A 26,352-nucleotide genomic window follows, 5' to 3' on the forward strand; every position below is an offset into this window, starting at 1 on the left:
ATGGGTGGTTTAAAAAGTGATTTATTAGTCTGCGCGTCATTAGAATGCGAGAGCATTGAAGAAATGAGGGATTCGATGGAGTTAGCCATGAAAGAAGGAGCAGACATAGTGGAACTTTGCATCAATTCCAGCTTGTCTAATGTCTCCCAAATCTCTCACTTTCAAAACCTCTTCCAATCCAGAATCTTACCCTCTATTGTCTCCCTCGCCAGGTATCATAAAATATATTCTTTGTAAGTTGTTGCTTTCTTTCTAATTATTTTTTTCTGAATAAAATGCTTTTTTTTTTAATGTGGGTGAGGGTTTTTTTTTGTTTAGTTTATTGTATATTAATGATATATAATTAATTTTTCAACTTTCATTCTTGTGAATGTTTTCTAGATTGAGAACTTTCGTAAATAAAATTAGAATGTGCACATAAAAATACCAAAAAAAAAAAAGAGAGAGAGAAAAAAAGAAAAGAAAAGAAAGCTAGTTTATTGTTGAAAAATTGATAGGATTTAGTCAATTTGGATACTTGAATTTTTATTTTTTTAAAAAAAATTACCAATTAATCTCCATTCTCACAAACATTATTTTGCTTAAAGATTTCTATTTCCCGAAGTTTTTCTTGGTTGAAGGAGGTAAATCTTTTGTTGACGTGAGGTAGATATGTCACACCAAAATTGTACACTTTTTCATCATCATCATTATTATTATTAATTGATTTTTTTTTAATCATATACGATTCATTTTTAGTAAATAAATCTGCAATTTTTTGATATGGCGTTGGGCTTATATCAGGCCCAATTCCTTTGCAGGTCCATTTGGAAGAATGTGTGATGAAACTAGGCTACAGATTATCGAATGGGCCATGAAATTGGGCGTTGAATTCATCGAAATTGATCTTGAGGTCAGGCGGGAGAAGCCCATTCTTGTAATCAAATAAAAAACATAATCTCATGTAATATATATTACTTAGTAGTTAAATAAATTGCTTATATGAAGAACTTGTATTGACATTCAGAATTTTTATGAATTTTTTCATAAAATTTTTAAAAATTTTCTATGTGTTGAGTATTTTATTATGTAATATTCAGACTCGTCACCACTAAAATTACAAAACTACCTCAAATACACGTTTAAAATTGCATCTAGTTTGAAACCACTGAGCTAACCACTAGCTACATTACCAAGAAATATTGATTGAAGCCCCTAGAGGGGGTATCCAAGTTATTGGAGTACGTGAACTCTTGGTCATAGGTCAGGAGTTCGATTCCTCCTACCAGCACCTTTTTTTGGACTAGCATGTCACACAGGGCTTGCCTAGTGTGGTTTACCTGACTAGCATAGTTTGCAGGCTATTGCGTTAGTCCGGGGGTTTACCCAGAGCGCACCGAAAGGTAGCGGCTGCGGGTTCCCACATCACAAAAAAAAAATTAAAAAAAAATATTGATTGAATCATAAAAATATTAAATTTTTATGAAATCTCAAAATTTGCTCAGGGGTGCACTCCGGAATTCATGAGTGAACTCAAGAACAAGACATCAAACACTCAGATTATCGTTTCCAGTTATGTATCCTCTGATTTCTGCACCAGAGAAAAGCTGAGTAATATTGTAATTGGTATGCAATCCACTGGAGCTGATGTTGTTAAACTCATCATCCACCTCGACTCCATTGCAAATGTAGCACCAATCTTCCACTTGCTAACTCATTGTCAGGTACTCTATTTTTACTCGAAAAAGTTATATATTATACTCTTTTTAGTACAACTTATTAATAATTAATTGCATAGCAAAAACATATACATTGTTTTAATCAGGTACCATTGATTGCAAGAACTATGGGAGAAAGTGGTTTGATCAGCCAATTATTGGGGCCAAAATATGGTGCATTTATGGTCTTTGGATCTTTGGGAGACAAAAATGTGCCTGGATTGCCATCTTTAGCTAGCATCAAACAAGTTTACAAGCTAGAGTATATGAATGTAGATACAAAAATTTTCGGTGTGGTTTCGAATCCTGTAAGCCATAGCAAAGGGCCTCTTCTTCATAATCCAGCATTTCGACACACTGGATATAATGGGATTTACGTGCCACTCTTGGTCGACGATCTCCAAGAATTCTTTAGTGTCTATTCCAGCACTGACTTTGCTGGTTTCAGGTGTACATATTTGTTGTGCTGCATCCATACTTGAACATCGTTGTATGTGCTGCGAAACTGAGTGTTTTGTTTTCCATCTGTAGTGTTGGAATACCACACAAAGAAGCTGCTGTAAGGTGCTGCGACCAAGTTCATCCACTTGCTTTGGTATTGACAGTTTTGCATAGCATTGGTTTGTTTATGAAAGGTGTCATATTCTAATCAAATGGTGGATTCTGGATCAGTCAATAGGTGCAGTAAACACCATAGTCAGAAGCTCTGTGGATGGGAAACTTGTTGGCTACAACACAGATTGTGAAGCCTGCATAACAGCTATAGAAGATGCATATGGAGGTGAGTTAAAGAGTAATGCTTTTTACTTCTTTCTATTTGCTTTTGCAAAGAAACTTCAAGGCAGCCTTGTATATTCTGCTGGGAAATCAGAAAATAGTGTTAAAAGGGAACAAGGGTCGTATATTTCGCCCCTCGCTGGAAAATTGTTTGTCTTGGTTGGAGCAGGAGGTGCTGGTAGAGCTATAGCGTTTGGTGCCAGGAGCCGAGGGGCTCGAGTGGTCATATTCAACCGAAATTTCGGTAAAAGATTAAAAATAGTATTCCATTCGAATTGTCGATAGAAGTTTTAATCTTTTCACCAACACATTTTTTTTTTTTAAATTCCTGAAGAGAGAGCCAAGGCCCTTGCAATGGCAGTGTCTGGTGAAGCCATGCCGTATGAATGCTTAAACAATTTTCGGCCTGAAAAAGGGATGATTCTGGCAAATGCTTCTGCGGTGGGTATGGAACCAGATATAGATCAGACTCCTGTTTCCAAGGTTTACATCCTCCCTTTTACACATGATGTAAGACCAAGTGTCTATCGCTGAATCGGAAGTTATGATGAATGTCAACATTTGAGATGCATAAAACCAGTTTAGATTGCATAGAATTGTGGTATACCAGCATGATAATAAATTCCATTGTTTTGCTTTTAGGTGGCCTTGAAATCGTACGAGTTGGTATTTGATGCTGTTTATACACCTCGAAACACTCGACTACTACAAGAAGCTGCCGAGGTAGGAGCCACGGTTGTGAGCGGTGTTGAGATGTTTATCAGACAAGCTCTTGGGCAGTTTAAGTTGTTCACCAATGGATTAGGTATTTAAGCTTGCGCTTTACCGCTTAAGTAGGTCTCACACATGACAATAAATTTGTTTTGTTACTAATTCAGCATTGATTTCCAGCTCCAGAGGAGTTCATGCGCAAGACTGTACTAGAGCAATTCTGAAGATCAAACAAAAAGGGTTCAAATTAAGTACGATTTGAAACAAGGATTTGGATCCTGTACATGTTCAGGGTATGTCAGAATCTTGATCGATTTGAAACTAATCAAACATTGAAGAAAAATGGACTAAAGAAAGTTAGCGAAATAAGACCCTTTGTTTCATACTTTCATTTGAGTTGATCTGGAGTTGGGAAATTCAAACTTTTGATTGAAGTAAAGCCACCATCAACCACCAGATTATGACCATTAACATACTTTGCATCATCGGACGCAAGAAACATTGCGGCATTAGCGATGTCACTAGTCTCACAAACAGCCCCCTCCAGCACGCCGAAATCGTGCACCATCTTCACAAGCCTCTGGGAATCAACCCCCGGGAAATATTTCTTTAGCTCTTCGATCACAAAAGGGGTCGGAATAGCCATAGGCGATACGCAGTTGATCCGAATCCCATGCTTGCACAGCTCTGCTGCAGCGGATTTCACAATTCCAATGACAGCAGTCTTGGATATCGAGTACGTATGCTGGGCTACGCCACCTATAAGCCCGGTCACACTGGATGTGCACAAAATGGCTCCACTTCTCCGCGGGATCATGACTCGGGCTCCATGCTTGATCCCTGCGACGACTCCCCTGACGTTTACTGCCATAACTCGGTCGAAGGCCGACAGGTCTAGGTCGGCTATGCTTGGTGGAGTATGGCAGGCGATGCCTGCATTGTTGTACATTATATCGAGTTGGCCGTGCTGGGATATTGAGAAATCAACTGCCTGTGAGATGTCGGATTCTTGGGTGACATCGCATGGTATGAAGCTGGCATTTGGCCCGAGTTCTCGCGCCATCTGGTGGCCGAGATCTTGTTGGATATCGGCCAGCACTACTTTGGCACCATTGTCTATAAACTTAGTGGCTGTTTCCTTGCCAATGCCACTAGCTCCACCGGTGATTAGAGCCACTTTGCCTTCCAGTTTCCTACATATGCATCAGCAACATTTAATGTTTGAAAACTAAAAAATACTACATAATTGTTTCCTCAACTAAATCCATGGTATCCCGCATTAGTCTGTCTGAACCATATTTCCTTGTCGTCGCCAAAAGATCAATCAATCAACTTTTGAGTCAATAAATCATTCAAAAACAAAAAAAAAGACACTGTTTTTCCACACTGGCAGGCATTTAAGGGACGTAAAATTACAAGAAACCTTCATCAAAATCGCAAGAACCCTTTCAAGAATCAAGCAAACCACGAAAAGTACGAAAAGATTCCCATACAAAGATACAATTCACGAAAGACCAAATAAGAAATGATTAAAGCAACGAAATGTTCACCTTCCTGTGAGCTCTGAAAAGTCTCTGCGAAAATTTGGAGCCCGTGAGATCCTTGAAACGAAGCTTCTCCTGAAAACCCATAAATCAAGAAAGAATTTATAGTCAACTACACCAATCGACAATGGTAAATTTCTACTTCACGGAACTAAAAATAAAACACAGAAAACCAAAAACTAACCTTAACCCAGTTCTGAACATGTTGTTCGATTGTTGGAGAGATTCAGAGCAGAGAGTTTGCCTCGGAGTTCTGAAAATTTTAGAGTCAAACTCAGTGGAAAGGGAGTGGAGGAATCACATATATACGTATGATTAAATTAACGGTTAATTATAATTCAGTACCCAAACCTAAACAAAAATTAATGATCAGTCCCTGTCAGAAAAAAACTTTGTTTAAACTTCCTGGGCCCACATGTTTTGTTTCGGATAAAATTCGGTACAAAACATGAAAAATATGGTACAAATACATGATATTTGAGTATCAAATGTGTTAGATCTAGTATAAATATATAATTTTCGAGTACTAAAAAATATTGATATTAATAACACATTTATCTTATTTGGATGAAAATCGATACAAAACATTGAAAATATGGTACGCATATGTGATTTTTGAGTACCCAATGTGTTAGATCTGGTACAAATATATGATTTTTGAGTACTCAAACACATGTTGCAAGTTCACGTTAATAAATATGTTTAGATTTTATACTCAAAATTGTATTTTTTGTACTCGATCTTGAATAATTAGTGCTCAAATATCTTGTATTTGTACCATATTTTCAATGTTTTGTACTTAATTTTATCCGAGTAAAATAATGTGGGCCCAGGAAGTGCAAACAAATTTTTTCTGACAAGGGACTGATTCTTAATTTGCTTTTGGATTTAGGGACTGAAAACCAATTCACCCTTAAATTAAATAAGACAGCGAGTATACAGCAGTGGCGACAGGGAAAGATAATACGACAAAAGTATGTCTCCCAATGCATCAGATAAAAAGTTTAAGCTGTGATTATTAAAGTATTATATGAGATTTGTGGTGGATTTGGGCAGTAATCCATGCAAGGAAAAGTGTCAAATTTTGGGAACAAAACATGGTGATTCCTGAAACTTTACAGTTTATTAATGTAAGAGAGGCAAATGCAATTGGATATGTAAGACCAAATGACCAAGTGTTGAATCTTGAAAGAAAGTTCTGATAGATTAAAATATTTATTTGCTCATAAAGTAATTTATTACGCGTAAATTCTTTAGTGTAAATTCTTCGGTGTATCTCAATTGATAAAATATGAATATTTATTCAATATTAAATAGCTTGATTCCTGCTCACAACATTTTTTTGATGATCTAGTGCAATGTACCCTGTGTATGCCAAAAGTTTTAAGTTACTGTTATATCATAAAAATATACATATGCATATATATAGTACGCGTGAGAATAATATAATAGTTGACCAAACTCTTGTTTTCTGTATATTAAACACAAAAACTCATGTGTACAGATAAATTATGTGAGATGATTTTTTTCATTGAGTCGCTCATTAAAAAAATATTAATGTTAATATGAATAAAATTCATCTGTCCCACGAGTCACGACTCACGTCCATACATACTCTATTTGAAATAATTTTCATATCACTTATCCATGAAAGATGATGAATACAAATTCGAATTTTCAAAACGAAAAGCTTATGTAGAAAGATGCTTTGTAAAGCTCATATCATATCCTATCCGGAAAGCAATAGCAAGTCAAATTATTAATAATTAATCGCGTGGCGATAAATAGTTCTACCTGACTTGTAAATTGAAACCCATGGCTAGGATCATCATTCGTCCAATCCATCTTTTTTTGTTTTTCACATAAAAAAATACTAGACGCCAAAAAAGTATGCACACATTAATTGGTCCAACGATGTTAATTGAAATAGCAACGTTAATATACATTTTATTGAATATTAGATAAATACTAAGAAATTATAACATTGTAAATAGTAGCAAGGTTAATTTCAATCTACCTTAAAAGATATTATTACAACAATAGATCTAACGATTCATGATTTGTCATGTCTGTACTCGCAAAACAAAATATTACGAGTTTATAAAAAATAACAACTTCTTTGTAAGATGGGTCGACTTGATCTATATTACAATAAAAAATAATTTTTATATTAGTCATATCGAATAGACAATTTGTGACGTCCCATATTTTAAAACATTTAATAAAATAGTTGCGGAAAAAGAGTGAGAAAATTTTTCTTTACTTAAAATAATACAGGGAGTGTATCACACTAACTCCAAAAGAGTTTAAAATATAAATTTATAACAATAAAACTCGTGACTGAACGTTCACGAAGTCAAAGAAATAACGATGCAACCCTACAACAAATACCTTATAAAATACGACACGTCAAACCTACTACTAATATTTAAATGGGATAAGAGAATGTGAGTTACTATAAAGTATAAGCAAACTACTACATCAAATACATTTAAAATAATCGAGAAACTTTCATATCAAATATCAAACTAAAATGAACATTTAAAAGACAAAACACTTGAAATCCTCAAAACTCATCTTTAGAAGACTGAAAATGAAAATAATAAAATCATTAATTTTAAACATCGTACATAAAATATTGTAACAACATAACATAAATAAAAATAGGTAAATATTTTCTTTTTAAATACATCAAAGTTTTTGAACTATTGTGTCATGCAATGTCTTCGCCTCTTGGACTCTTCAGCCGTGCTACCAAAGCTTTTTAAATCAAAACTGTTGAACCATCTGCACCATTCAAGTATAGTGAGTCTAAAGGACTCAGCAAGATTAAAATATGCATATCGATATCATTATTGCTTCAACATACTTTAAACTTAAAATAACTTGAACATACATAACATAATACCTTGAACTTGAGGAACTTTAACGTAAACATCATGGACCTTTAAACTTAAAATCTTGAACATGAACTTCAAAACTCTTAAAAGATGCAAGGAACTTAAACATGGACATCAACTTACTTAACTTTAAATCTTGAAAATAGACTTCATGCATATTCTCAAAACTTTACCATTTCATTCTTAAATAAACATTTGCACTTAACATCTAATAAATAAAATCATGCAACTTGGACAACATCAAACCGTGAACATAAATCATGAACATAACATAAAAACTTATCGTTTTGGGGTGATGAATTATGTGAAATTGTGGCAACCGTCATAATGGGCACATTCTTAGTTCCTGTTGATCAACAAGTATATGACACTAAGCCTTATAACATTCGTTCTTTGTAAAGGCCCTCTCCGAAGCTCATCCCGGAGCACCAGTCCCGTGTACTTATCTATCTCATGAGCCATGTTTGAAAAGGCCCTCTCCGGAGCCCAAACCGAAGCACCAATCCCGTGTTTTCCACCACAAAAACACATAAGACATCAAAAGCGTTTTCATACATTAACATGTCATATCATGCTTCATCTTAACATCATTCATTCATGTCTCATCATTTTATCATTTCATCATAACTTTCATCATAACATTCATTTCAATAAGAAGCATCATCATATCATCGTAACTTCCGTCATAACTTTCGTTTCATGAACATAAAACTTTACTCAACAACTTCATGCTTGTCATAGATGATAAAAATCATAATTTCATATTGAACATATGTTTCATGAATGAAACTTAGACATGTACATGCATCACATAATGTAATCGATCCACGTAAGTCGTTCTTTTCATTCTTGACTTAAAACTTGAAACTTTTTGCATAAAAACTCTTAAATATATTTTAGAAGCCTTAAAAGATCATAACCATGAATTTAAAACCCTAAAATAACATTAAAAAATAAGGAATTACGAAGGCAAGGCGCGGCCGCGCATGCCCTGCGCAGATGGGTATGCTTTCTCGCTCTCAAACTCTATTTTACAGCCAGAATTTGGAAAGTAGTAAACATGAAAATTGTAGCCCTTGATCGTGGCTTTCCAATGCCGAAAACCTCACCTTAATTGGATATTTCAATAAAAAGTTATGCTCATTTTCCCGAGATATATCACTGCCGGAAATTCAAACCACTCGACACAATTCGGGGCGATTTTGGTCAATCTTCCAAAATGATTTTGACAAAACTCAAAACACAAAAGTTATAGATAAATAAGTTGTTTTTCAAATAAAATTGACCTCATATCATTTGGATTACTACACTAATTTTTATCCCAAAATCATAACAAGTTTCGGTAATCCGGTGCCACCAAACACAACTTCAACACTTCAAACTTCAAACATAAACTTCTTTTACCCAAAATCCTAACTACATAAATCATCAAAACTCATTTTTTTGTAATTGAAAATGGATTAACTAAATTCAAAACACTAAAATCTTAAATAATTTTGCTTCAAAACTTTTAAACCGTAACTACCATCAAAATTGCTCAACTTCTTCAAAATCTCAAAAAAACTAATTTTCTTTCAATTAAACATCAATTTCTCACCTTTAAAATTTTCAATAACATCATAATCTTCAAAAGAATCATTATTTTCTACACATCTATCAAAAACTTGTCAAGAACGACCAAACTTCACAATTTCAACACTTCATAACTTGATAGTCGTAATTTCATGCTTCTTCAAAATTATAAACATTAAAACAGGCACATCAACATACATTTTGATATTAAAATAATTATAATCTTGAATAGGTTTCAAAATCTTAAAATACTTGTTGAAAAGCTTGCCTTAACCGAAGATTGAGTTGATCCGAATTTTTGGTAACGAGCTAACCACGAGATCAACGAGATACGAAGCTTTGAATTTCTAAATCTTGTAGAACCGCAGGGGAAGAAACAAAGGAGAAGAATGATGAAGGAAAAAAAAGAAACGTGAAGAATGATGGGAGGGAAAAGCGACAAGGGGACAAGGGGTATTAAGGATGGGGTAAGAAGTAGATAAGTAGGGAATGCCAAATTTAATACAACGCATGTGTTGACTACTTAAAACGTAGTCAGTCCAACACATCTCAAACTAGACTAATGAGATTTTCTCCTCCCGATCATTAAATCATTTAATACAACAACTAAACATATATTTTAATACCTGAAACATCAAATTTTAAATCATTAAACAACACATAAAATTATTTAATTGAGAGTAAACTTTAAATCTTAAATAATAAAATACAATAACATGAAATTCATTTAAAATTCCTTTAATAAATCATGAATAATACAATAAATAACTTAAATCTATTAAAATTCATTAAATGAACCGTGAATGCAATTATGAATTTTTTGGATATTACAAAATTCATCTAACAACATTGACTACCGACGGATTCTCATAGGAGTTGTTGTGTAAAATAAATTATTAAGTTTATTATAAAATTCAAATTTTTTGTTGAAATTGTAGAATATAATAACTATAATTTCTAATTTCTTTAAACAAAAGTTTTTAATTTCTATAGATGCATCACATGCTAAAGATATGTTATAGAGTATAGACCATTAATTATCATCCATAGGCGTACTCAATAATCTAAATTTAACAATCATAAAATTAGTTGGGATTCTAGGTCAAATGGAGATGCTAATGTATGATTATTATATAAAAACGAAAACCGTTGAGTCATTATTTTATTCGATGTTGCTCCCCCAATCAACGCTCAAGACTCTCTTTATTCCGAGTAATAAATTAATAGTTCCACTCAGGTTCCATGTTTTTAAAAAAAAAAATTAAAAAAAATAAAAATGTGTTTTCTTAGTGTAGAAATGAACTTTTTATGGGTATTAACATATTTAATTTCATAGTTATTCAAATAGCTAGTTGGCAAGTATCAAAAGTAGTTCATGTTAAGTGATGCGTATGACTAAATATGAAGTCTCTAAATCGCACTTTTATAAATAAATAAATTATCATTGAAAAAATGTTGATCTCGAAAAGATCTTCATTCTACATAAGTCAGAGACTCATTAGTTCATGCGTCAGTTAAATTGAGAGATGCGCAAGAGCGACATAGACCTGAAGGAGGAATCAACATGGTCAATTCTCAAAGCATATCCCACAATATTTCAGCAAAAAAATATGTTTCACATGAGGATCGAACCTTCAACGTTGAGAAATTTCTTCTCACATCATCTCAGGCCTATACCCATGTGAGCAATAAATAAATTATCATTTGAAGGATTCGGATTGCCAAAGTTTAAGATAAAAATTTGAGGTGATTCTTTGATAATTTGTTTGTGGCTCGAGATTTTCTCAACTTTTGTACTGATACATTTTATTGTTTTATTATCAATTTATATATATATATATATATCTATCGTTTGGTACGAGTATTATTAGTTTATGTATAATTTATCTTATCAAATATCACGTTCTTCTTGTCATACTATGTATTCATCTATTAATTATTTATTTTACATCAATCAAATCATTAATAATTTATCTTATATCAATCAAATAATTGAATTTAAATTACTATATTATCCTTATAAATAATATTATTCATATTTTATTTATTCTTAAAATGACAAAATGATAATTTATCATTTTTATATAAAATTTAATCAATCAAATTAAAAAAAACTATAATCTATCAATCAAATCAAATACTATATTAAATATCATGTTTTTATATTACATTATATTACTTATTCATGTATTATTTTATCTCATCACTCGAAGCAAACGATAAATCATAATTCATGTGTCGTGTAATGATTGGTATTATACGTCAAAATGCCCCTTTTATTTAAAGGTAAACATTGATATAAACCTCAGCCAATTTTATTTTTTTCATCTATAGTTTTATGAAATTATTTTCAAACATTCACCAAAAATAAAGGCCAAACAAATTTAAAAAAATTGAAAATATCATTGATTTATTCATGGCTATGAAAAAAGATCGAGAGATGTCCGAAAGCCTCCAAGGCCCAAACTAAGAACAGAAACGAAAGCCTTTCGACTCACTTCTCGACTTCTCGTATACATTCAATAAAGATCGTGGACTTTTTCTTGTCGGGCTCAAAGTCTTTTTTGGACATGATTCAATTTCTTTTTTTTCTTATTGGACTTGACCTTTTATTGAAATATTAGATCCAATTGTAGGTAGTTTAATTAATTTAGGCTATAGCCCATTAATTATATATCAAAATCTTAGTCAAATAAATATAATATTTTCTTCTATCAATCTTTGCATCTGAGTGGGTTGTTATTACTTATTAGCCTAGGCCAAAAAATTCATCATAGGTTATTATTTTTATTAAACCAATAGAGTAAATTAGAACAAATATTGAAATTTCTTTTAATAAATAAACAAATATTGAAATTTGGATAAATTGTGTTTTCGTGGTAAACAGTGAATTCTTATAATAGTAAAAGAAAATAAAATTCCCACCAAAACTTGCGAAGTACGAATTATCTTCCCTCTTCCGTCATTTCTCTCTCGCTAGCTGTATATGGAGCTTTTTGTTTATGTGCAGCTCAATCAAACCCTATGCTCGAGCATCCATTGTTCTTGGATAATCCTAAATTTTTGAGGTAAATGACTTTTTTAAGATCATTTTTAATTACGCTTGTAATTTTTTTTGTTTACTTGCTAATTGTCTTGCTAATCATCACTCGTGCGGGTATTTGCATTTGAATTGCAAAGGATCGTTATTTTGATGCGTTATGTCTCTACGCTTTTCGCGTTTTGACTTCATATCTATTATGATTGTCAAAGTTATCAGTATATAGATTTAATCTGGCGAATTTTGTTTGATTGTGTGACTCGGAGATCAATCTGAAATATTTTCTGAAATGTTGAAATAATGCAAGAGATACAGTGATTTTGTCATTTGTGTGATGTCCATTAGCTAATGTAGCAGCTTATGCTGCCACAACGTTTGTGTTTTTTTTTTAAACAGAACGATAGAAATATTAAAGCGGAGGTGGAATGGGGGAAGAGTCAAGAGTATGAATACGCTGACACTTGCCCCTTGGATGACACCATGGCACTCAAAAGCCCCAGTGGGGAATCCTGGTTGCTGAATGTTGATGAAAACACCGAGGTTATGGATACATGTGAAACCGTTCAAGATTCTGGAGATTGGATGGAAGATTATGGTGAGAAAGATGTTGTGTTGGATAGTGACGATGAAAGAGGAGAAAAAAATGAGGTCATGAGTATGTTGGATGGAGACAGTGGTTGTGTAATTCGAAGATCTTCAGGCAGGGATGTCACAGGCTTGACAAAAAGGCAGAAAGTTCCTGATGGTAAATAATTTATCAACTTGCCCAAATTATTTGTAATGGGTTGATCAGATAGTATTCAGTAATTTATTTGTCTGTCTTTTGTTGATCCCTGTATAAGATATGGAAAGTGATTTCTCAATCTGAAATTTCAACCATTTCTCCTTTTTTTTTCTTTACGTATGCTAGATATATACATGTTTTGTTAGTCCATCTATTTCGTTGGTCTTATACTTGCTCTTGAGCTAAAAAAGTAGGTAGTTAAATGTAGAATAATGCTATTGTAGTTGAAAAGATTGAATGAATATGTGACTATTTGTCCAAATACTTGGACTGCTTGAATGTATATATAAAACTCAAGCTTTGAAGTATTTTAATTTTGTATGATATGTTTCTACTGTCGATTCGTATTTGATCCTTACAATGACGCACCAAAAATTTGTCACTCAAATCTGTCATACTCACAGTGCATAGCAGCTAGAATTCATTTCACAAAGTAACGGAGGAAATATGGTATTTTTAGGCATTCCTGCTACTATGACACATCGTTGATTCAATATTATTCAATAATGTTTGCTATCCTAGGTTATTTCAGGAGGGTGGTTGACAAGGTTGTTATAAATATTCATGAAAATTCAGCCAGAACTGTTGGGTGTGATGATGAAAGATATTTTTTGATAACAACTCCCAATAATGACATTGGAAATCGAGATAATCTTGTTATCGACTCTGTCCCATCCAGAGCACAAGATCTAAAAGCAAGACCCTCTAATGTGGAAAGGACGTGTTTGGTTCAAGAAACTCCAAACATGGTGAGAGAATATTCAGCTGAAAAATCAATCGAGGAGAAAGGATTGCTGTTGGACAAGTCTAAAGCAACTGAAAAGGTTCTAAATTATGGGTGGGAGCATTCAAAGCTTAGTTACATTGAATCTCCAGTTACAAGATAAAGCCCTGGACTTTGTAGATCACTACCTTGTGGTTAATGACTCAGGCTCTTCTGGAGACATTGAAACTGGAAAGACTAACAAGATAAAATCACCTCCTTCATTAAGGTCAAAAGGGGTCTCAAATTTTGGCAAGAAGAATCAACATTGGATGTAAGGCTAGTAAATCAACAACTTTTGACTTGCCTGAAAATCCATTTACGCAGGGTGAGAGCACTTCCCTCAGAAACACTAACAAATTGATACATGTGATTGAGGGTGACAACTCTAGAAATTTATCCATCAATCAAGAATCTGATGATGTTTACTCCCGAATGAAGAAGGTATCAAGCCTATGCTCAATTGATAATTTGGCAAAGAATATCTCAAGCTCCAACAAATCAGATACAAATTCACCCTACATTACTGAAAGTGACAACGTTGGATCAAAATCTGGAATTGGCATTGCATATGATTTTATTGAGGAGTTAGACGAACAGTATTATGCTGGATCAAGCATGAAAACTGTGAGGAAAGGTGAACAAGTAAGTTTCCACCCAGAAACAATGGATGTTGGCTTTGACACTCAAATGACTGCTGAAGTTGTGGAAGTGTTAATGAATGAAGCTTCTCCCATGCTCAATGTTTCTTTTTTTCATCAAGATTTAGACAATGGAATTATGAACCCAACTATAAATAAGAAGACCAAATCAGTACATTTAGTCAATTCCAATGAAGCTTTCATTGGTTGGAGCAACAAAGCGAAGCGTTAGAAATGTGTGAAGATTTCGTCTACTGTTGAGCTGAACAAAGACATATGTTGCATCAAGGATCATTGTTCATTCATATCTAATGGACATTGCCCACATGGCAGGATGCTAGAGAGAAATGATGTGACAAAGTCTGATTCTCCTTTGAAAAGAAAAAGACCATTAGCTGTTGATGCCCCGGCAAGACAGGGGAGCAGGGCCACGAATGCCCCGGGGAGCAGGGACATAAAGAGTCAGGGATTACAGGGTTGTATTAAAGCAAGGGTGGCGGAACTGTAAGTCAGGACAGCGAGTAAGACTCTAGCCCGACTATTTTTGGGATGAGTAGTGATGCCCCGGTAAGCCAGGGGGGCAGGGCCACGAATGCCCCGGAGTGGTAGGACCGTATTAAGGCAGTCCAATAGCCTCAGGAGCCCGGGAAACCAGGTCTGCAGGACTTATATAAAGCCCGTGTTTTAGGGGCATGATCCCCACGATTATCATCAACCCGAGCTTTCCGGGTTCATCGTACTTGACAGGCAAACATGGGCAACTACCGCACCCACGATCCAGATCGTGGCCACTACCCTGGAATTGCGGAGTGACACTCTCACTCCAAGGCCTTTAAATACCGGGTCACAGATATTTGTAGAGGTATGTTCATCTAAACTTCCAAAGCACTATACTCATTTCTCTAAAAAGCCCACTCTATTTCTAAGTCTAACTTAAGCATCGGAGTGGCCCCGCCGGAAACTCCTCCGGCGCCCCACTAACGTGTCTTTTATTCCCTTCCTTGGTGTGCAGATCATCTTGATTAAGGAAGAACAGCTCATATATTACTTCCATTAGCCCGGTCACCACGTCAGGCCCACAACACTACCCTGATAGCCCGGGCCCTGGTTTTACAAACCATCATCATTGGCGCCGTCTGTGGGAAAGCTTGTTCTATAGACGTAGATATGGCTTCTCATGATCAAACATTACCTGGAGACCATCAGCCAGGATGGAATATTACCATTCCCTTGGAGCAGTTAGAATCATTTGTCCAAGATGTGGTACGGAAGTCGTTGATAGCTGCAAAGCAGCCACAATCAAAGGACATAACAGTGGAGGAAGAAGGGAATCAGGGTAATCCAAACCCTACTTCCCAGGTTCAAGAAGGAGAAGAAGAAGAAAGCTCTTGGATGCACTCAATACAGCCGTCCATGGCAGATAAGTTGCATGAGCTCAGGAGGAAGGTACAGAAGTTGGAGGAGGGGGGTTCCCAAATGGCTTGCCCTATCAAAATTCCGGGTTGCCCTTTTTCACAGGAGGTGATAGAGGAACCCTTGCCACTGAATTACAAGTCGGCTAAAATTCGGGAGTACGATGGGAGCACAGACCCAGAGGAGCACCTGGCTCGGTTTGAAAATGTAGCCATGTTACATTGCTATGGAGATAAGATCAAATGCAAAGTCTTCCTAACCACTTTGGTGGATTCTGCCCAAAGATGGTTTGAGAAGTTGGAGCCCCAGAGTGTTCAATCATTTGCAGAATTCAAGCAAGTGTTTTTGCAGCACTTCGGCAGTAGCAAGAGGTATAGGAAAACTGCCTATAGCCTTTTTGAAGCAAAGCAGCCAGGAGAGGAGTCTTTACGAACCTATATCAAAAGGTTTAACAAAATTGCTTTGGAGGTCCCGACTTGTGCCCAGGAGACCAAGATCACGGCTTTCACTCAAGGTCTTCGGGAAGGGGAATTTTTCAAATCACTAGTGAAAAAAGCACCCCGGACCTTCGAAGATTTGCTGGCTCGGGCTGAAAAATACATTAACATGGAGGAAGCTCAGAGGCAGAAAAAGGAGGTGGCCCGGCGGGAGGGAGGCCGGGAACAAGGAAGAAGTAGAGAGAACCATGATCCCATGGGGCGATTGTCCCGGTATGCTCCGTACCGAGGGACCCGAGATAAGTCTGTTCATATGTGTGAAGAAAGGGTGGACACGCAGGCCCCTGTTTCTAAGGAGAAGCTCTGGAAGTACTGTGCACTTCATCAAGAGTGCACTCATGACACCAGTGAGTGCCGAACTTTGCAGCAAAGACACCAACTGCCTTATGTTAGAGATGGTAGGCCGGTCCCAAAAAAGCCCCGAAGCGTGCCTTGGTTTCGGGGGTCACAGACGTTGATTCCTCCCCGGGATGCCACCAGCTCTCGGGAAAAAGGGAAACAAGAAATGGATCATGCAAAAAAAGACAAAACATCTGGGGACGGGCCAGCCAAAGGTATCATTAACATGATATCGGGAGGATCTACGGATGGAGATTCCAACCGGGCTAGGAAGGCCAGGAGTCGGAGGGAAAGTTTAGGGGTGGAGGAGGGAAGGCAGGGTGCGGGGCCAATCATCACATTTGGACCCCAAGACCTGGAGGGAGTAAACTTACCCCATAATGACTCCTTGCTTATACAAGCTCGGATCGCCAATTATGATGTTCGAAGGGTGTTCGTTGACTCGGGAAGCTCAGTGAATGTCCTTTTTCAAGAAGCATTCGAGCAGATGGATTTGCAGGGGTATGAGTTGAGCCCGGTAAAAACCGCCTTGTATGGTTTTTCCGGGCACACTGTCCAACCCCAAGGGGAAATGTTGCTGCCTATCACCTTGGGATCAGGAGATGAGAAGAGGACGGTCATGACAAGATTCACATTAGTGGAAGCACCTTCTTCCTATAATGTCATCTTGGGTAGGCCGACTATGAAATCTTTCAAAGCCGTAGCCTCAGCTTACCATCAAAAGATCAAATTCCCAGTGGGAGATAAGGTCGGAGAAGTTCGAGGAGATCAGCCTTCCTCTCGAAAATGCTATGCCGAGACAGTGAAGATAGACTACAAGAGGGCAAAACAGAATGGAAAGGAAGGAGCCTTGGGGGGAAGAGAAGTCTGTTCTGTGGAGGAATCTAAAAGCGAGTATGAAGAGGTAGAGATAGAGCCCGGGCAAACAGGAAAGTCTGTTAAAATAGCTCGGGATTTAGACGCACGGTTGATTGAAGCATTGAGAGGCTGCCTCATTCAGAATAAGGATGTGTTCGCCTGGGCTCAGGGTGATTTGGTGGGAGTTTCATCTCGGGTGGCAGAACACAAACTAAACATCAGCCCGGGTTCCCGACCTGTCTTACAAAAGAAGAGCCATTTTGGGGCCGAGAAGGATAAGGTGATAGCGGAGCAGGTTCAAGAGCTACTGCGGGCCGGGCACATCAAGGAAATACAATTTCCTACTTGGTTGTCCAACGTAGTGCTAGTACCAAAGGCTACGGGAAAGTGGAGAATGTGTGTGGATTTCCGGGATTTAAATAAAGCTTGTCCCAAAGATTGTTACCCTTTGCCCCGAATTGACCAGTTGGTGGACTCCACATCCGGGTGTGAGTTGCTGAGCTTCATGGATGCATACCAGGGCTATCATCAAATTCCTTTAGCCCTGAAAGATCAAGACAAAGTCAGCTTTGTCACCTCGGGAGGTACTTTCTGCTACGTAGTGATGCCATTTGGTTTGAAAAATGCAGGAGCTACGTATCAGCGGATGATGGACAGAGTGTTCCGGGAACAGGTGGGTCGAAATGTGGAGGTATATGTGGATGATATATTGGTGAAGTCCAGGACCCGGGATAGTTTCTTACCCGACTTGGAGGAAACCTTTGCGACAGTTCGGCGATATGGGATCAAATTGAACCCGGCCAAGTGTATGTTTGGGGTGAAAAGTGGCAAGTTTCTAGGGTTCATGGTCACTGAACGGGGGATAGAAGTCAACCCTGAAAAAGTGAAGCTGTTGCGGGAAATGCCTTCACCAATATCTATTAAGGAGGTACAGCGATTAACCGGCCAGATTACAGCCCTGGCTCGGTTTATAGCTCGATCAGCTCATCGCAGCTATCATTTTTTCCAAGTGTTGCGTAAAGCCCAAAGGTTTGGCTGGACTGAGCAATGCGAGCAGGCCTTTCAGGAGTTGAAGGAGCATCTGGCTAGCTTGCCTATATTGGTTAAGCCGGAACCAGGGGAACGATTGTGGATATATCTATCCACTACAGAAAAGGCGGTCAGCACTGTCTTGATAAAAGAGGAAAAGGGAGATCAGAGGCCTGTGTACTACGTCAGCCATGCTTTGAAGGGGGCGGAAGTTAGATATACGGAGATTGAGAAGATGGCCTTGGCTCTAGTAATAACGGCCCGGAAATTGAGACCTTATTTCTTGTCTCACCCGGTAACTGTTCTTACTAATAGCCTCCTGGGGCGCATTATGACTCATCCAGATGCCTCGGGGAGACTCGTGAAATGGTCGGTGGAATTAGGAGAATATGATATTGAGTACCAGCCACGTAAGGCCATTAAAGCCCAGGCTTTATCTGATTTTTTGACAGAGGTGGCCGTTTTTGGCCAAGAGAAAGTATGGAGGGTTTTTGTAGATGGAGCAAGTGGTGTTGGAGGCAGTGGTATGGGGATCATCCTGATCTCACCTGCCCAAGAGAAGATTGAGATAGCCGTGAAGCTAGACTTCCAGGCCTTCAACAACGAAGCTGAATACGAGGCTGTGATAGCTGGGATGCAACGAGCCCGGGATGTCGGGGTAAGTCATATCATAATTTATTTTGACTCTCAGTTGGTTGTTCAACAAGTAAACAAAACCTTCTGTACTCGAGAGGAGAAATTGATAAAATATTGTAAGATGATTGAAGAGCTCGGGGCCAGTTTCAACACTTGGAGTATAGAGCAGATACTCCGGGAAGAAAATATGGAAGCAGACGCCTTGGCTAAAAGAGCGGCCGTGGGGGAAGGTGATAGTAGAGAATCCCTTATGCAAAGGGAAACGGTGGCTGCCATAGAAGCCTGGGAGCCGGTCCTCCAAGTAAACACATGAAAGGCCCCGATTGTCAAGTACCTAACTCAGGGGAACCTCCCGGAGGACAAAGGACGAGCCCGGATCATACGAAGACAGGCAGCCAGGTTTGTTATCTTGGGAGGAAGCCTGTATAGGCGTTCCTACCAGGGCCCTTTGCTGAAATGTTAGGGGGAAGGAGAAACCGAATATGTCTTGCGGGAAGTGCACGAGGGATGTTGTGGAAACCATGGAGGGTCTATGTGTCTGGTTCGAAGGGTGTTGCTGTCAGGATACTGGTGGCCCACTATGCAGGCAGACGCATCCAAGATTTCCCGGTCTTGTGAAGGATGTCAGAGGTTCGGAAATATACAGCATAGCCCGGCAAGCAACTTGAATCCGATATGGGCATCATTTCCCTTTGATCAATGGGGTCTGGACATAGTGGGACCTTTTCCACTAGCCCGGGCACAGAAGAAGTTCTTGTTGGTAGCTGTTGATTATTTTTCCAAGTGGGTGGAGGCAGAGCCTTTGGAGAAAATAACAGAGGCCGAGGTGATGAAGTTTTTATGGAAAAGCATAGTATGTCGATTTGGGCTACCGAGAAAGCTGGTCTCGGATAATGGCAGGCAATTTCAGGGCCAAAAATTGGCAGACTGGTGTGCCGAGATGGGCATTAAGCAGGTTTTCACCTCGGTCGCCTATCCTCAAAGTAATGGCCAAACAGAGGTAACCAATCGTACTATTGTTCGATCTTTACAAGCGCGATTGCATGGAATGTGGAAAGATTGGGTTGAAGAGATCCCGATTGTGTTATGGGTTTATCGCACCACTCCACACACTGCAACACAAGAATCACCTTTTAGCCTGGTATATGGGTCGGAGGCTATTTTGCCAGTAGAGATCGGACAGCCTTCAGCTCGGATTAAAGCATATGAGGACACAGACGAAGGAGCCCGGGCACAAGAATTGGATCTCATTGAAGAACGAAGAGAGAAGGCAGCTCGTAGAATGGAGGCCTACAGAGCTCGGGTGATGAGAGCCTATAATCAGAAGGTCAGGCCTCGGGAATTCCAAGAAGGAGAATTTGTGTTGAAAAGAGTTAATCCAGCAGGGGAAGTAGGGAAGCTAGATGCCCGATGGGAGGGACCATATAAGCTTATCAGAAAAGTCGGTGCTAATACTTGGTACCTACAAGATGGCCAGGGACGCCCCCTCAAGCGACCATGGAATGCTTTACATTTGAAGAAGTATTTTGTGTAATGATTTGTATTCAATGTTTTATTAATGAAGTAGTTTTATCATGAAAGAAGGATTTCCATTATATAAGCCCGGGAGGTTCCAGGCCCCGGCACCCATTCAAGCCCAAGGCATATATAAGCCCTTGGCATTATATAAGCCCGGGAGGTTCCAGGCCCCGGCATCCATCATAAGCCCAAGGCATATATAAGCCCGGGAGGTTCCAGGCCCCGGCACCCATCATAAGCCCAAGGCATATATAAGCCCTTGGCATTATATAAGCCCGGGAGGTTCCAGGCCCCGGCACCCATCATAAGCCCAAAGCATATATAAGCCCGGGAGGTTTCAGGCCCCGGCACCCATCATAAGCCCAAGGCATATATAAGCCCTTGGCATTATATAAGCCCGGGAGGTTCCAGGCCCCGGCACCCATCATAAGCCCAAGGCATATATAAGCCCTTGGCATTATATAAGCCCGGGAGGTTCCAGGCCCCGGCAACTATCATAAGCCCAAGGCATATATAAGCCCTTGGCATTACCTACTCTTTTATTTATATATATCAAACATTAAATAATGGATAACAAGAACAGAGGAGTTACATTGACAACATATTATGAGAGGAGGGGCTCCTACGGCCCAATTACAAATAATAATTCAAAGTGCGGGGTTATTAGAGGGACCGGCATCTGCAGTTGTCTGACTCGGGGCAGCCTTCGCATTTTCAGCTCCTTGGGTGGCGGGGAGGGAGTCGATGGCCTTATCCAAGTCGGGAAAATCTCTCTTGTCAGAAGACCATAGGCCAGCTTCCTCGAATTGATCTCGGCATTTGTAAAATCCGACCTGGAAAAAGGTGTACGATCTATCCACCACTGCCTCTTGAAACTCAGCAGAAGATAGGAAATTTTCTTTGAGCTCTTCCTCTGACTTCAGGCGAGTTTTCAGAGCTGACACTGCTTTCTCCGCTTTATCCCTCGCACTGGCCGCTTCAGCTTGAGCCTCTGCAGCTCGGTTTTCAGCCGCCCTCAACTCATCCGTAGTGGTGGCTAAAGCATCTCGAGCCTGCCCTAGATCAGCTTCAGAGCGGGCACGGTCTAGCTGAGCAGAGTGAAGACCTTGCTCGGCTGCCTCCAGGGCTGAACGGAGACTAGACGCCACTTGATCATGACTTTGTTGTGCCATCATCAAGTCCTGTTCCAGTTTTTTGATCAACTCCGCGGCAGCCCGAGACTTCTCAGCTTCTACGTGTGCCCGATCAGTCTCAATCCGACCAAATTTGGTCGCATCTTCATAGCTGTCCACCAGCATATGCAGTCCCTGAAAGCAGAGGTATTAGAAATAGAAAACAGAACACGTTCGAGACTAGGAGAAGTAAACTTACGGATATAACCCGGTTGGTGCCCTCGAAATACTTCACGTTCGGGTTTTGGTTATAGAGGTGGAGCTGCTCCGCAGAAGTCAAGAGGTCCTTCAGCATCCGCACTCCCCGGCCAGAGGCCTCGGCTTGGAATATATTTTCCCTCGCACCAAAGGGACTAGATCCCTGGGCAGCCTGATAAAAGGGGGCCAACGGGGGGAAAGAGGGAGAGGAAGGAGCCACCTCTTCTGGGTCACTGAGAATGACCATTTCTGGCTCCTCTATGGCTTTCCTCTTCCGCGTCAAAGGAGAGGAGGGACCGGCAGCAGAAGGAGCCTGATCATTCGTCCACCCTGCCTCCACAGATGGAACTGGCAGGGAAACAACAGCAGGTGAAGGAGCGGAGACCTCGGGGGTGACCACTGCAGTGGCAGCCTCCTCACCTATGGCTTGTTGAGCCCTGCGTTCCTCCGCTAGTTGAAGGACTCGGGCCTTTCTAGCTGCCTCTGCAGCCCTGGCTTCTTCCTTTTCCCGGGCAGCTGCCTTCTCGGCTGCCCGTTTCTGAGCAAAGGCCTGCTTCATCAGTCGAGATTTTTTCTTCTTAGGCGGGGCTGGGGATGCTGCGCAAAAATCATAAAAATCGGTAAATTAGAAACAGCATGTAAGAGAAGCAAATACATGGTAACAGTAAAGCATACCAGGGACTGGGGCCGACTCATCATATTCATCAATAATCCGGTCAACCGGATCCGTTACCCGGGCACCCAGCCCGTAATCATTCAAACTTTTTTCCTCCAGGAGAGGGGCTGAAGGAAACTTCTGGTTTTCCACTAGCTCTTGGGTTCGGAGGTAGGGTTCCTCCAACTTATAATTTTTAGGGAGCTCGGGTTGAAGAGGAAGGGCCGTCAAGAATTGGGTAAGTCTGGTTCGGGTACCAGGGAGTTGAATATAAAAGAATCTTTCTTTCTATCCCTTCCACGAGGAAGGGGTATCATCTAGAAACCGGGCATTCTGCCGGGCATTCAAAGAGAAAGCCATCTCCGTGAAACGGCAGGCATAATAGTAGTGAAAAATGAGAGGGGTGATGACTAAGTTGTTCGCTTTGAAAAGAACGTAAGTGGCAGCCATCATACGGAAGGCATTGGGATGAAATTGGTTCAAGGGAACCTTGTAAAAAGAAGCAATTTTGTAATAAAAGGGATGAATAGGAAAACGAAGCCCATTCCTGAGTTGTTCCCTGAAGAAGGTATAGAACCCCTCGGGCGGCTGGTCAGCCCGGCCTAGGGGCCCCGGAATGAGAATAGAGTACGCAGGAGGAATGTTACCCATAAGCCTAAGTTCCTCTATGGATTCTGGACGGAGGGTACTGGTAAAGTGGGAGAACCAGGGACCTTCGGGGTTTGGTTTGGGCAAAGGAAGGAGAGGCCCAGAGTCGGATATTTTAGCCTTACCCTTGTCCTTAGAAGGCCCGATTTTAGCCTTCTTCGAACGAGATGAGGAGGGAGCTACTGTGGATTGGACATGGGAGGTGACAGGAGGGGGAGAATCGTGGCGTAAGGCCTCAGATTCTATATCAGAGGAGCCACGAACGTGGCCACCGGAGGTTGAAGATGTGGAATTTGACATGTTCAAAGGACAAGGAAACTTTAAGGTAAGATAGACAGAAAACTTACAGAAGAAAGCAAGCTTGCTGCACGAAGTCGCCGGAGCCGGAGAAGCTTAGAAGCAGGGAGGGAATACGTGAATAGGGAAAGTAAAGAAAAAGTGAAGAAAGGGGCCTCGTTTTTATAGGCGAAGAGCTTTAATGCTGGCCGTAGATGAAAAGATGATCGAAGGGTAAGGGTGATCTTGGAAGTTGAACCGGGCAGCGTAATGATGACGCGGGCAGTCGAAAGGACAGGTAACGTCCTCTGACACCTGCCCGTCTTTTCAAATTCTAGGGTTAACGTCAGCCCTAGAATTTTTGAACATTACTGGACGATACCACTAGAAGGCCGGGGTAGCAAGGCTTTGAACAGCCAGGGGCAGGACTGTAAGTCAGGACAGCGAGTAAGACTCTAGCCCGACTATTTTTGGGATGAGTAGTGATGCCCCGACAAGACAGGGGAGCAGGGCCACGAATGCCCCGGGGAGCAGGGACATAAAGAGTCAGGGATTACAGGGTTGTATTAAAGCAAGGGTGGCAGAACTGTAAGTCAGGACAGCGAGTAAGACTCTAGCCCGACTATTTTTGGGATGAGTAGTGATGCCCCGGTAAGCCAGGGGGCAGGGCCACGAATGCCCCGGAGTGGTAGGGCCGTATTAAGGCAGTCCAGTAGCCTCAGGAGCCCGGAAAACCAGGTCTGCAGGACTTATATAAAGCCAGTGTTTTAGGGGCATGATCCCCACGATTATCATCAACCCGAGCTTTCCGGGTTCATCGTACGTGACAGGCAAACATGGGCAATTACCGCACCCACGATCCAGATCGTGGCCACTACCCTGGAATTGCGGAGTGACACTCTCACTCCAAGACCTTTAAATACCGGGTCACAGATATTTGTAGAGGTATGTTCATCTAAACTTCCAAAGCACTATACTCATTTTTCTAAAAAGCCCACTCTATTTCTAAGTCTAACTTAAGCATCGGAGTGGCCCCGCCGGAAACTCCTCCGGCGCCCCACTAACGTGTCTTTTATTTCCTTCCTTGGTGTGCAGATCATCTTGATTAAGGAAGGACAACTCATATATTACTTTCATTAGCCCGGTCACCACGTCAGGCTCACAACACTACCCTGATAGCCCGGGCCCTGGTTTTACAAACCATCAAACCATCATCAGCTGTCATGATGATGTTTGCAAAAAGAGAGATCGCGGGAAAAAGTTGAATTGCAATACATGTTTGCGAGGCATAAGCAACACAGCAAATAGAGAAGAAAGTCATAAAATGGCAATAACTGATGGTAAACTCTCAAAGTTAAACTTGTGGATCTATCCAGAAGGAATAAGATTCCATCCACACACGCCAAACTATTCAAATAAGTTTAAAAAATTCTCATGCAAAGCAATGGTAGAGAAAAATGCCATAAAATGTCCTATTATGGATGAGAAATCCTATGACAGGGTGGCAAAGCTCCTAGTCTACACCAGGCGATGCCAATTATTAGCAGAAAGAACACATTTAGGAAATTACATAAATCTGACTTGTCGAGTTCCTCATCAGTTAATAATAACGAATGTTCTGGCAGAAGAGCAGATATTCACTTTGATACGGTCGAAACATCAAAAGAATTTAGTAATTTAGATGATGAAACGCTTTCACCCTTCCTTGATACATAAGGTGTCACAAAGTTGGGTGCTTTATTAGATCGGAATTCTGAGACCTCGCAAAGATGCATGGGTGGTAATGATATAAAAAATCGATCACGTGAACTGCCTGCTAGTTCTCCCCTAACTAAAGAACTCACAAGATTAGGTTACGTTGAATCTCTACCTGATTTTTTACCCAAAGACTTAAGAAAATGAAGAGTCAAGGACAAGGTTTGCATCTTTTTAAGCCATAACTTGGACACCAAAATACTCAAGCAGTAGCAGAAAGGTACTCTTCTCCCATGGAACTGAGTTTCTATCAACTCCAACAATGTATTATAGTCAAATAAAACAACACATTTATTATGAACAAACTTCATAGCAGATTGCTGCACGATTAGGGATTTCCATTACAACATTTTGTGACTGATTATTTTGTGAGAACAAGGAATATGTTGGAAACCATTGCTCGTGGAAAACCTGTGGTGATACACTCATGGCTTGAAAGCTGTGAGCAGGCTGGCTATGTTATTGATGACATGAGTGACATTCTCAAAGATGACAGAAAGGACAGGGAAATTGGCTTCAGCATGCCTGTTTCACTCACCCGCCAGACATCGACCACTTTTGAAGGTAATAGGGGCCTTATATCGAACAGAAGTTGCATGAAATTACAGATAAGTACTCAGAGTCACATTCTTATTGATCAACAGGGCTGTAGAGTCTTCGTCACCCCAAATGTGAAACCTAGACCTAGTGCAGATTTGATTCTTTGTTTGATCGTGTCAGTTCATGGAAAGGTATGTACATATGTTGTTTTCTTTCACTTTTAAAATCACCAGTCTCCCCCCAAACAACAAGTTTAAATGTATACATTACATATTGTTGGTACCCTTTACTCTATATCTTTGTTCATTTCAACACTATTAGATTAAAATGTTTGCGACTTCTTGAAGCTTCTTCAATATGTACCCTAGCCAATCAAAGATATAGAAAAA

General features: G+C 39.8%; 4 protein-coding genes across 4 annotated transcripts; 2 read left to right on the plus strand and 2 right to left on the minus strand.

Moving 5' to 3' along the window:
* On the plus strand, nt 1-3,478 carry LOC140888808 (bifunctional 3-dehydroquinate dehydratase/shikimate dehydrogenase, chloroplastic-like). The gene is made up of 10 exons (XM_073296510.1): nt 1-212; nt 784-892; nt 1,485-1,703; nt 1,805-2,145; nt 2,229-2,292; nt 2,370-2,478; nt 2,569-2,718; nt 2,809-2,957; nt 3,117-3,279; nt 3,366-3,478. Exons 1-10 carry the CDS (start codon nt 1-3, stop codon nt 3,407-3,409), a joined length of 1,560 nt encoding a protein of 519 aa, XP_073152611.1. The 3' UTR covers nt 3,410-3,478.
* On the minus strand, nt 3,404-5,001 carry LOC140891477 (short-chain dehydrogenase reductase 5). Its single transcript, XM_073299987.1, has 3 exons — nt 4,914-5,001; nt 4,736-4,804; nt 3,404-4,378 (listed from the first exon to the last, which is right to left on the minus strand). The coding sequence occupies exons 1-3, from the start codon at nt 4,931-4,933 to the stop codon at nt 3,574-3,576; spliced, it is 894 nt and encodes a 297-aa protein (XP_073156088.1). The 5' UTR covers nt 4,934-5,001; the 3' UTR covers nt 3,404-3,573.
* A 10,595-nt stretch (nt 5,002-15,596) lies between these two features.
* Nucleotides 15,597-19,514, plus strand: LOC140888809 (uncharacterized). The gene has a single exon (XM_073296511.1). The coding sequence runs from the start codon at nt 15,597-15,599 to the stop codon at nt 19,512-19,514; it is 3,918 nt and encodes a 1,305-aa protein (XP_073152612.1).
* Nucleotides 19,515-21,289: 1,775 nt separating this feature from the next.
* Nucleotides 21,290-23,459, minus strand: LOC140892904 (uncharacterized). Its single transcript, XM_073301941.1, has 2 exons — nt 22,765-23,459; nt 21,290-22,686 (listed from the first exon to the last, which is right to left on the minus strand). The coding sequence occupies exon 2, from the start codon at nt 22,015-22,017 to the stop codon at nt 21,367-21,369; it is 651 nt and encodes a 216-aa protein (XP_073158042.1). The 5' UTR covers nt 22,018-22,686; nt 22,765-23,459; the 3' UTR covers nt 21,290-21,366.
* Between the last annotated feature and the right edge of the window lie 2,893 nt (nt 23,460-26,352).

The sequence above is a fragment of the Henckelia pumila genome, chromosome 3 (assembly GCF_033568475.1).
Source record: "Henckelia pumila isolate YLH828 chromosome 3, ASM3356847v2, whole genome shotgun sequence".
NCBI lineage: Eukaryota > Viridiplantae > Streptophyta > Magnoliopsida > Lamiales > Gesneriaceae > Henckelia > Henckelia pumila.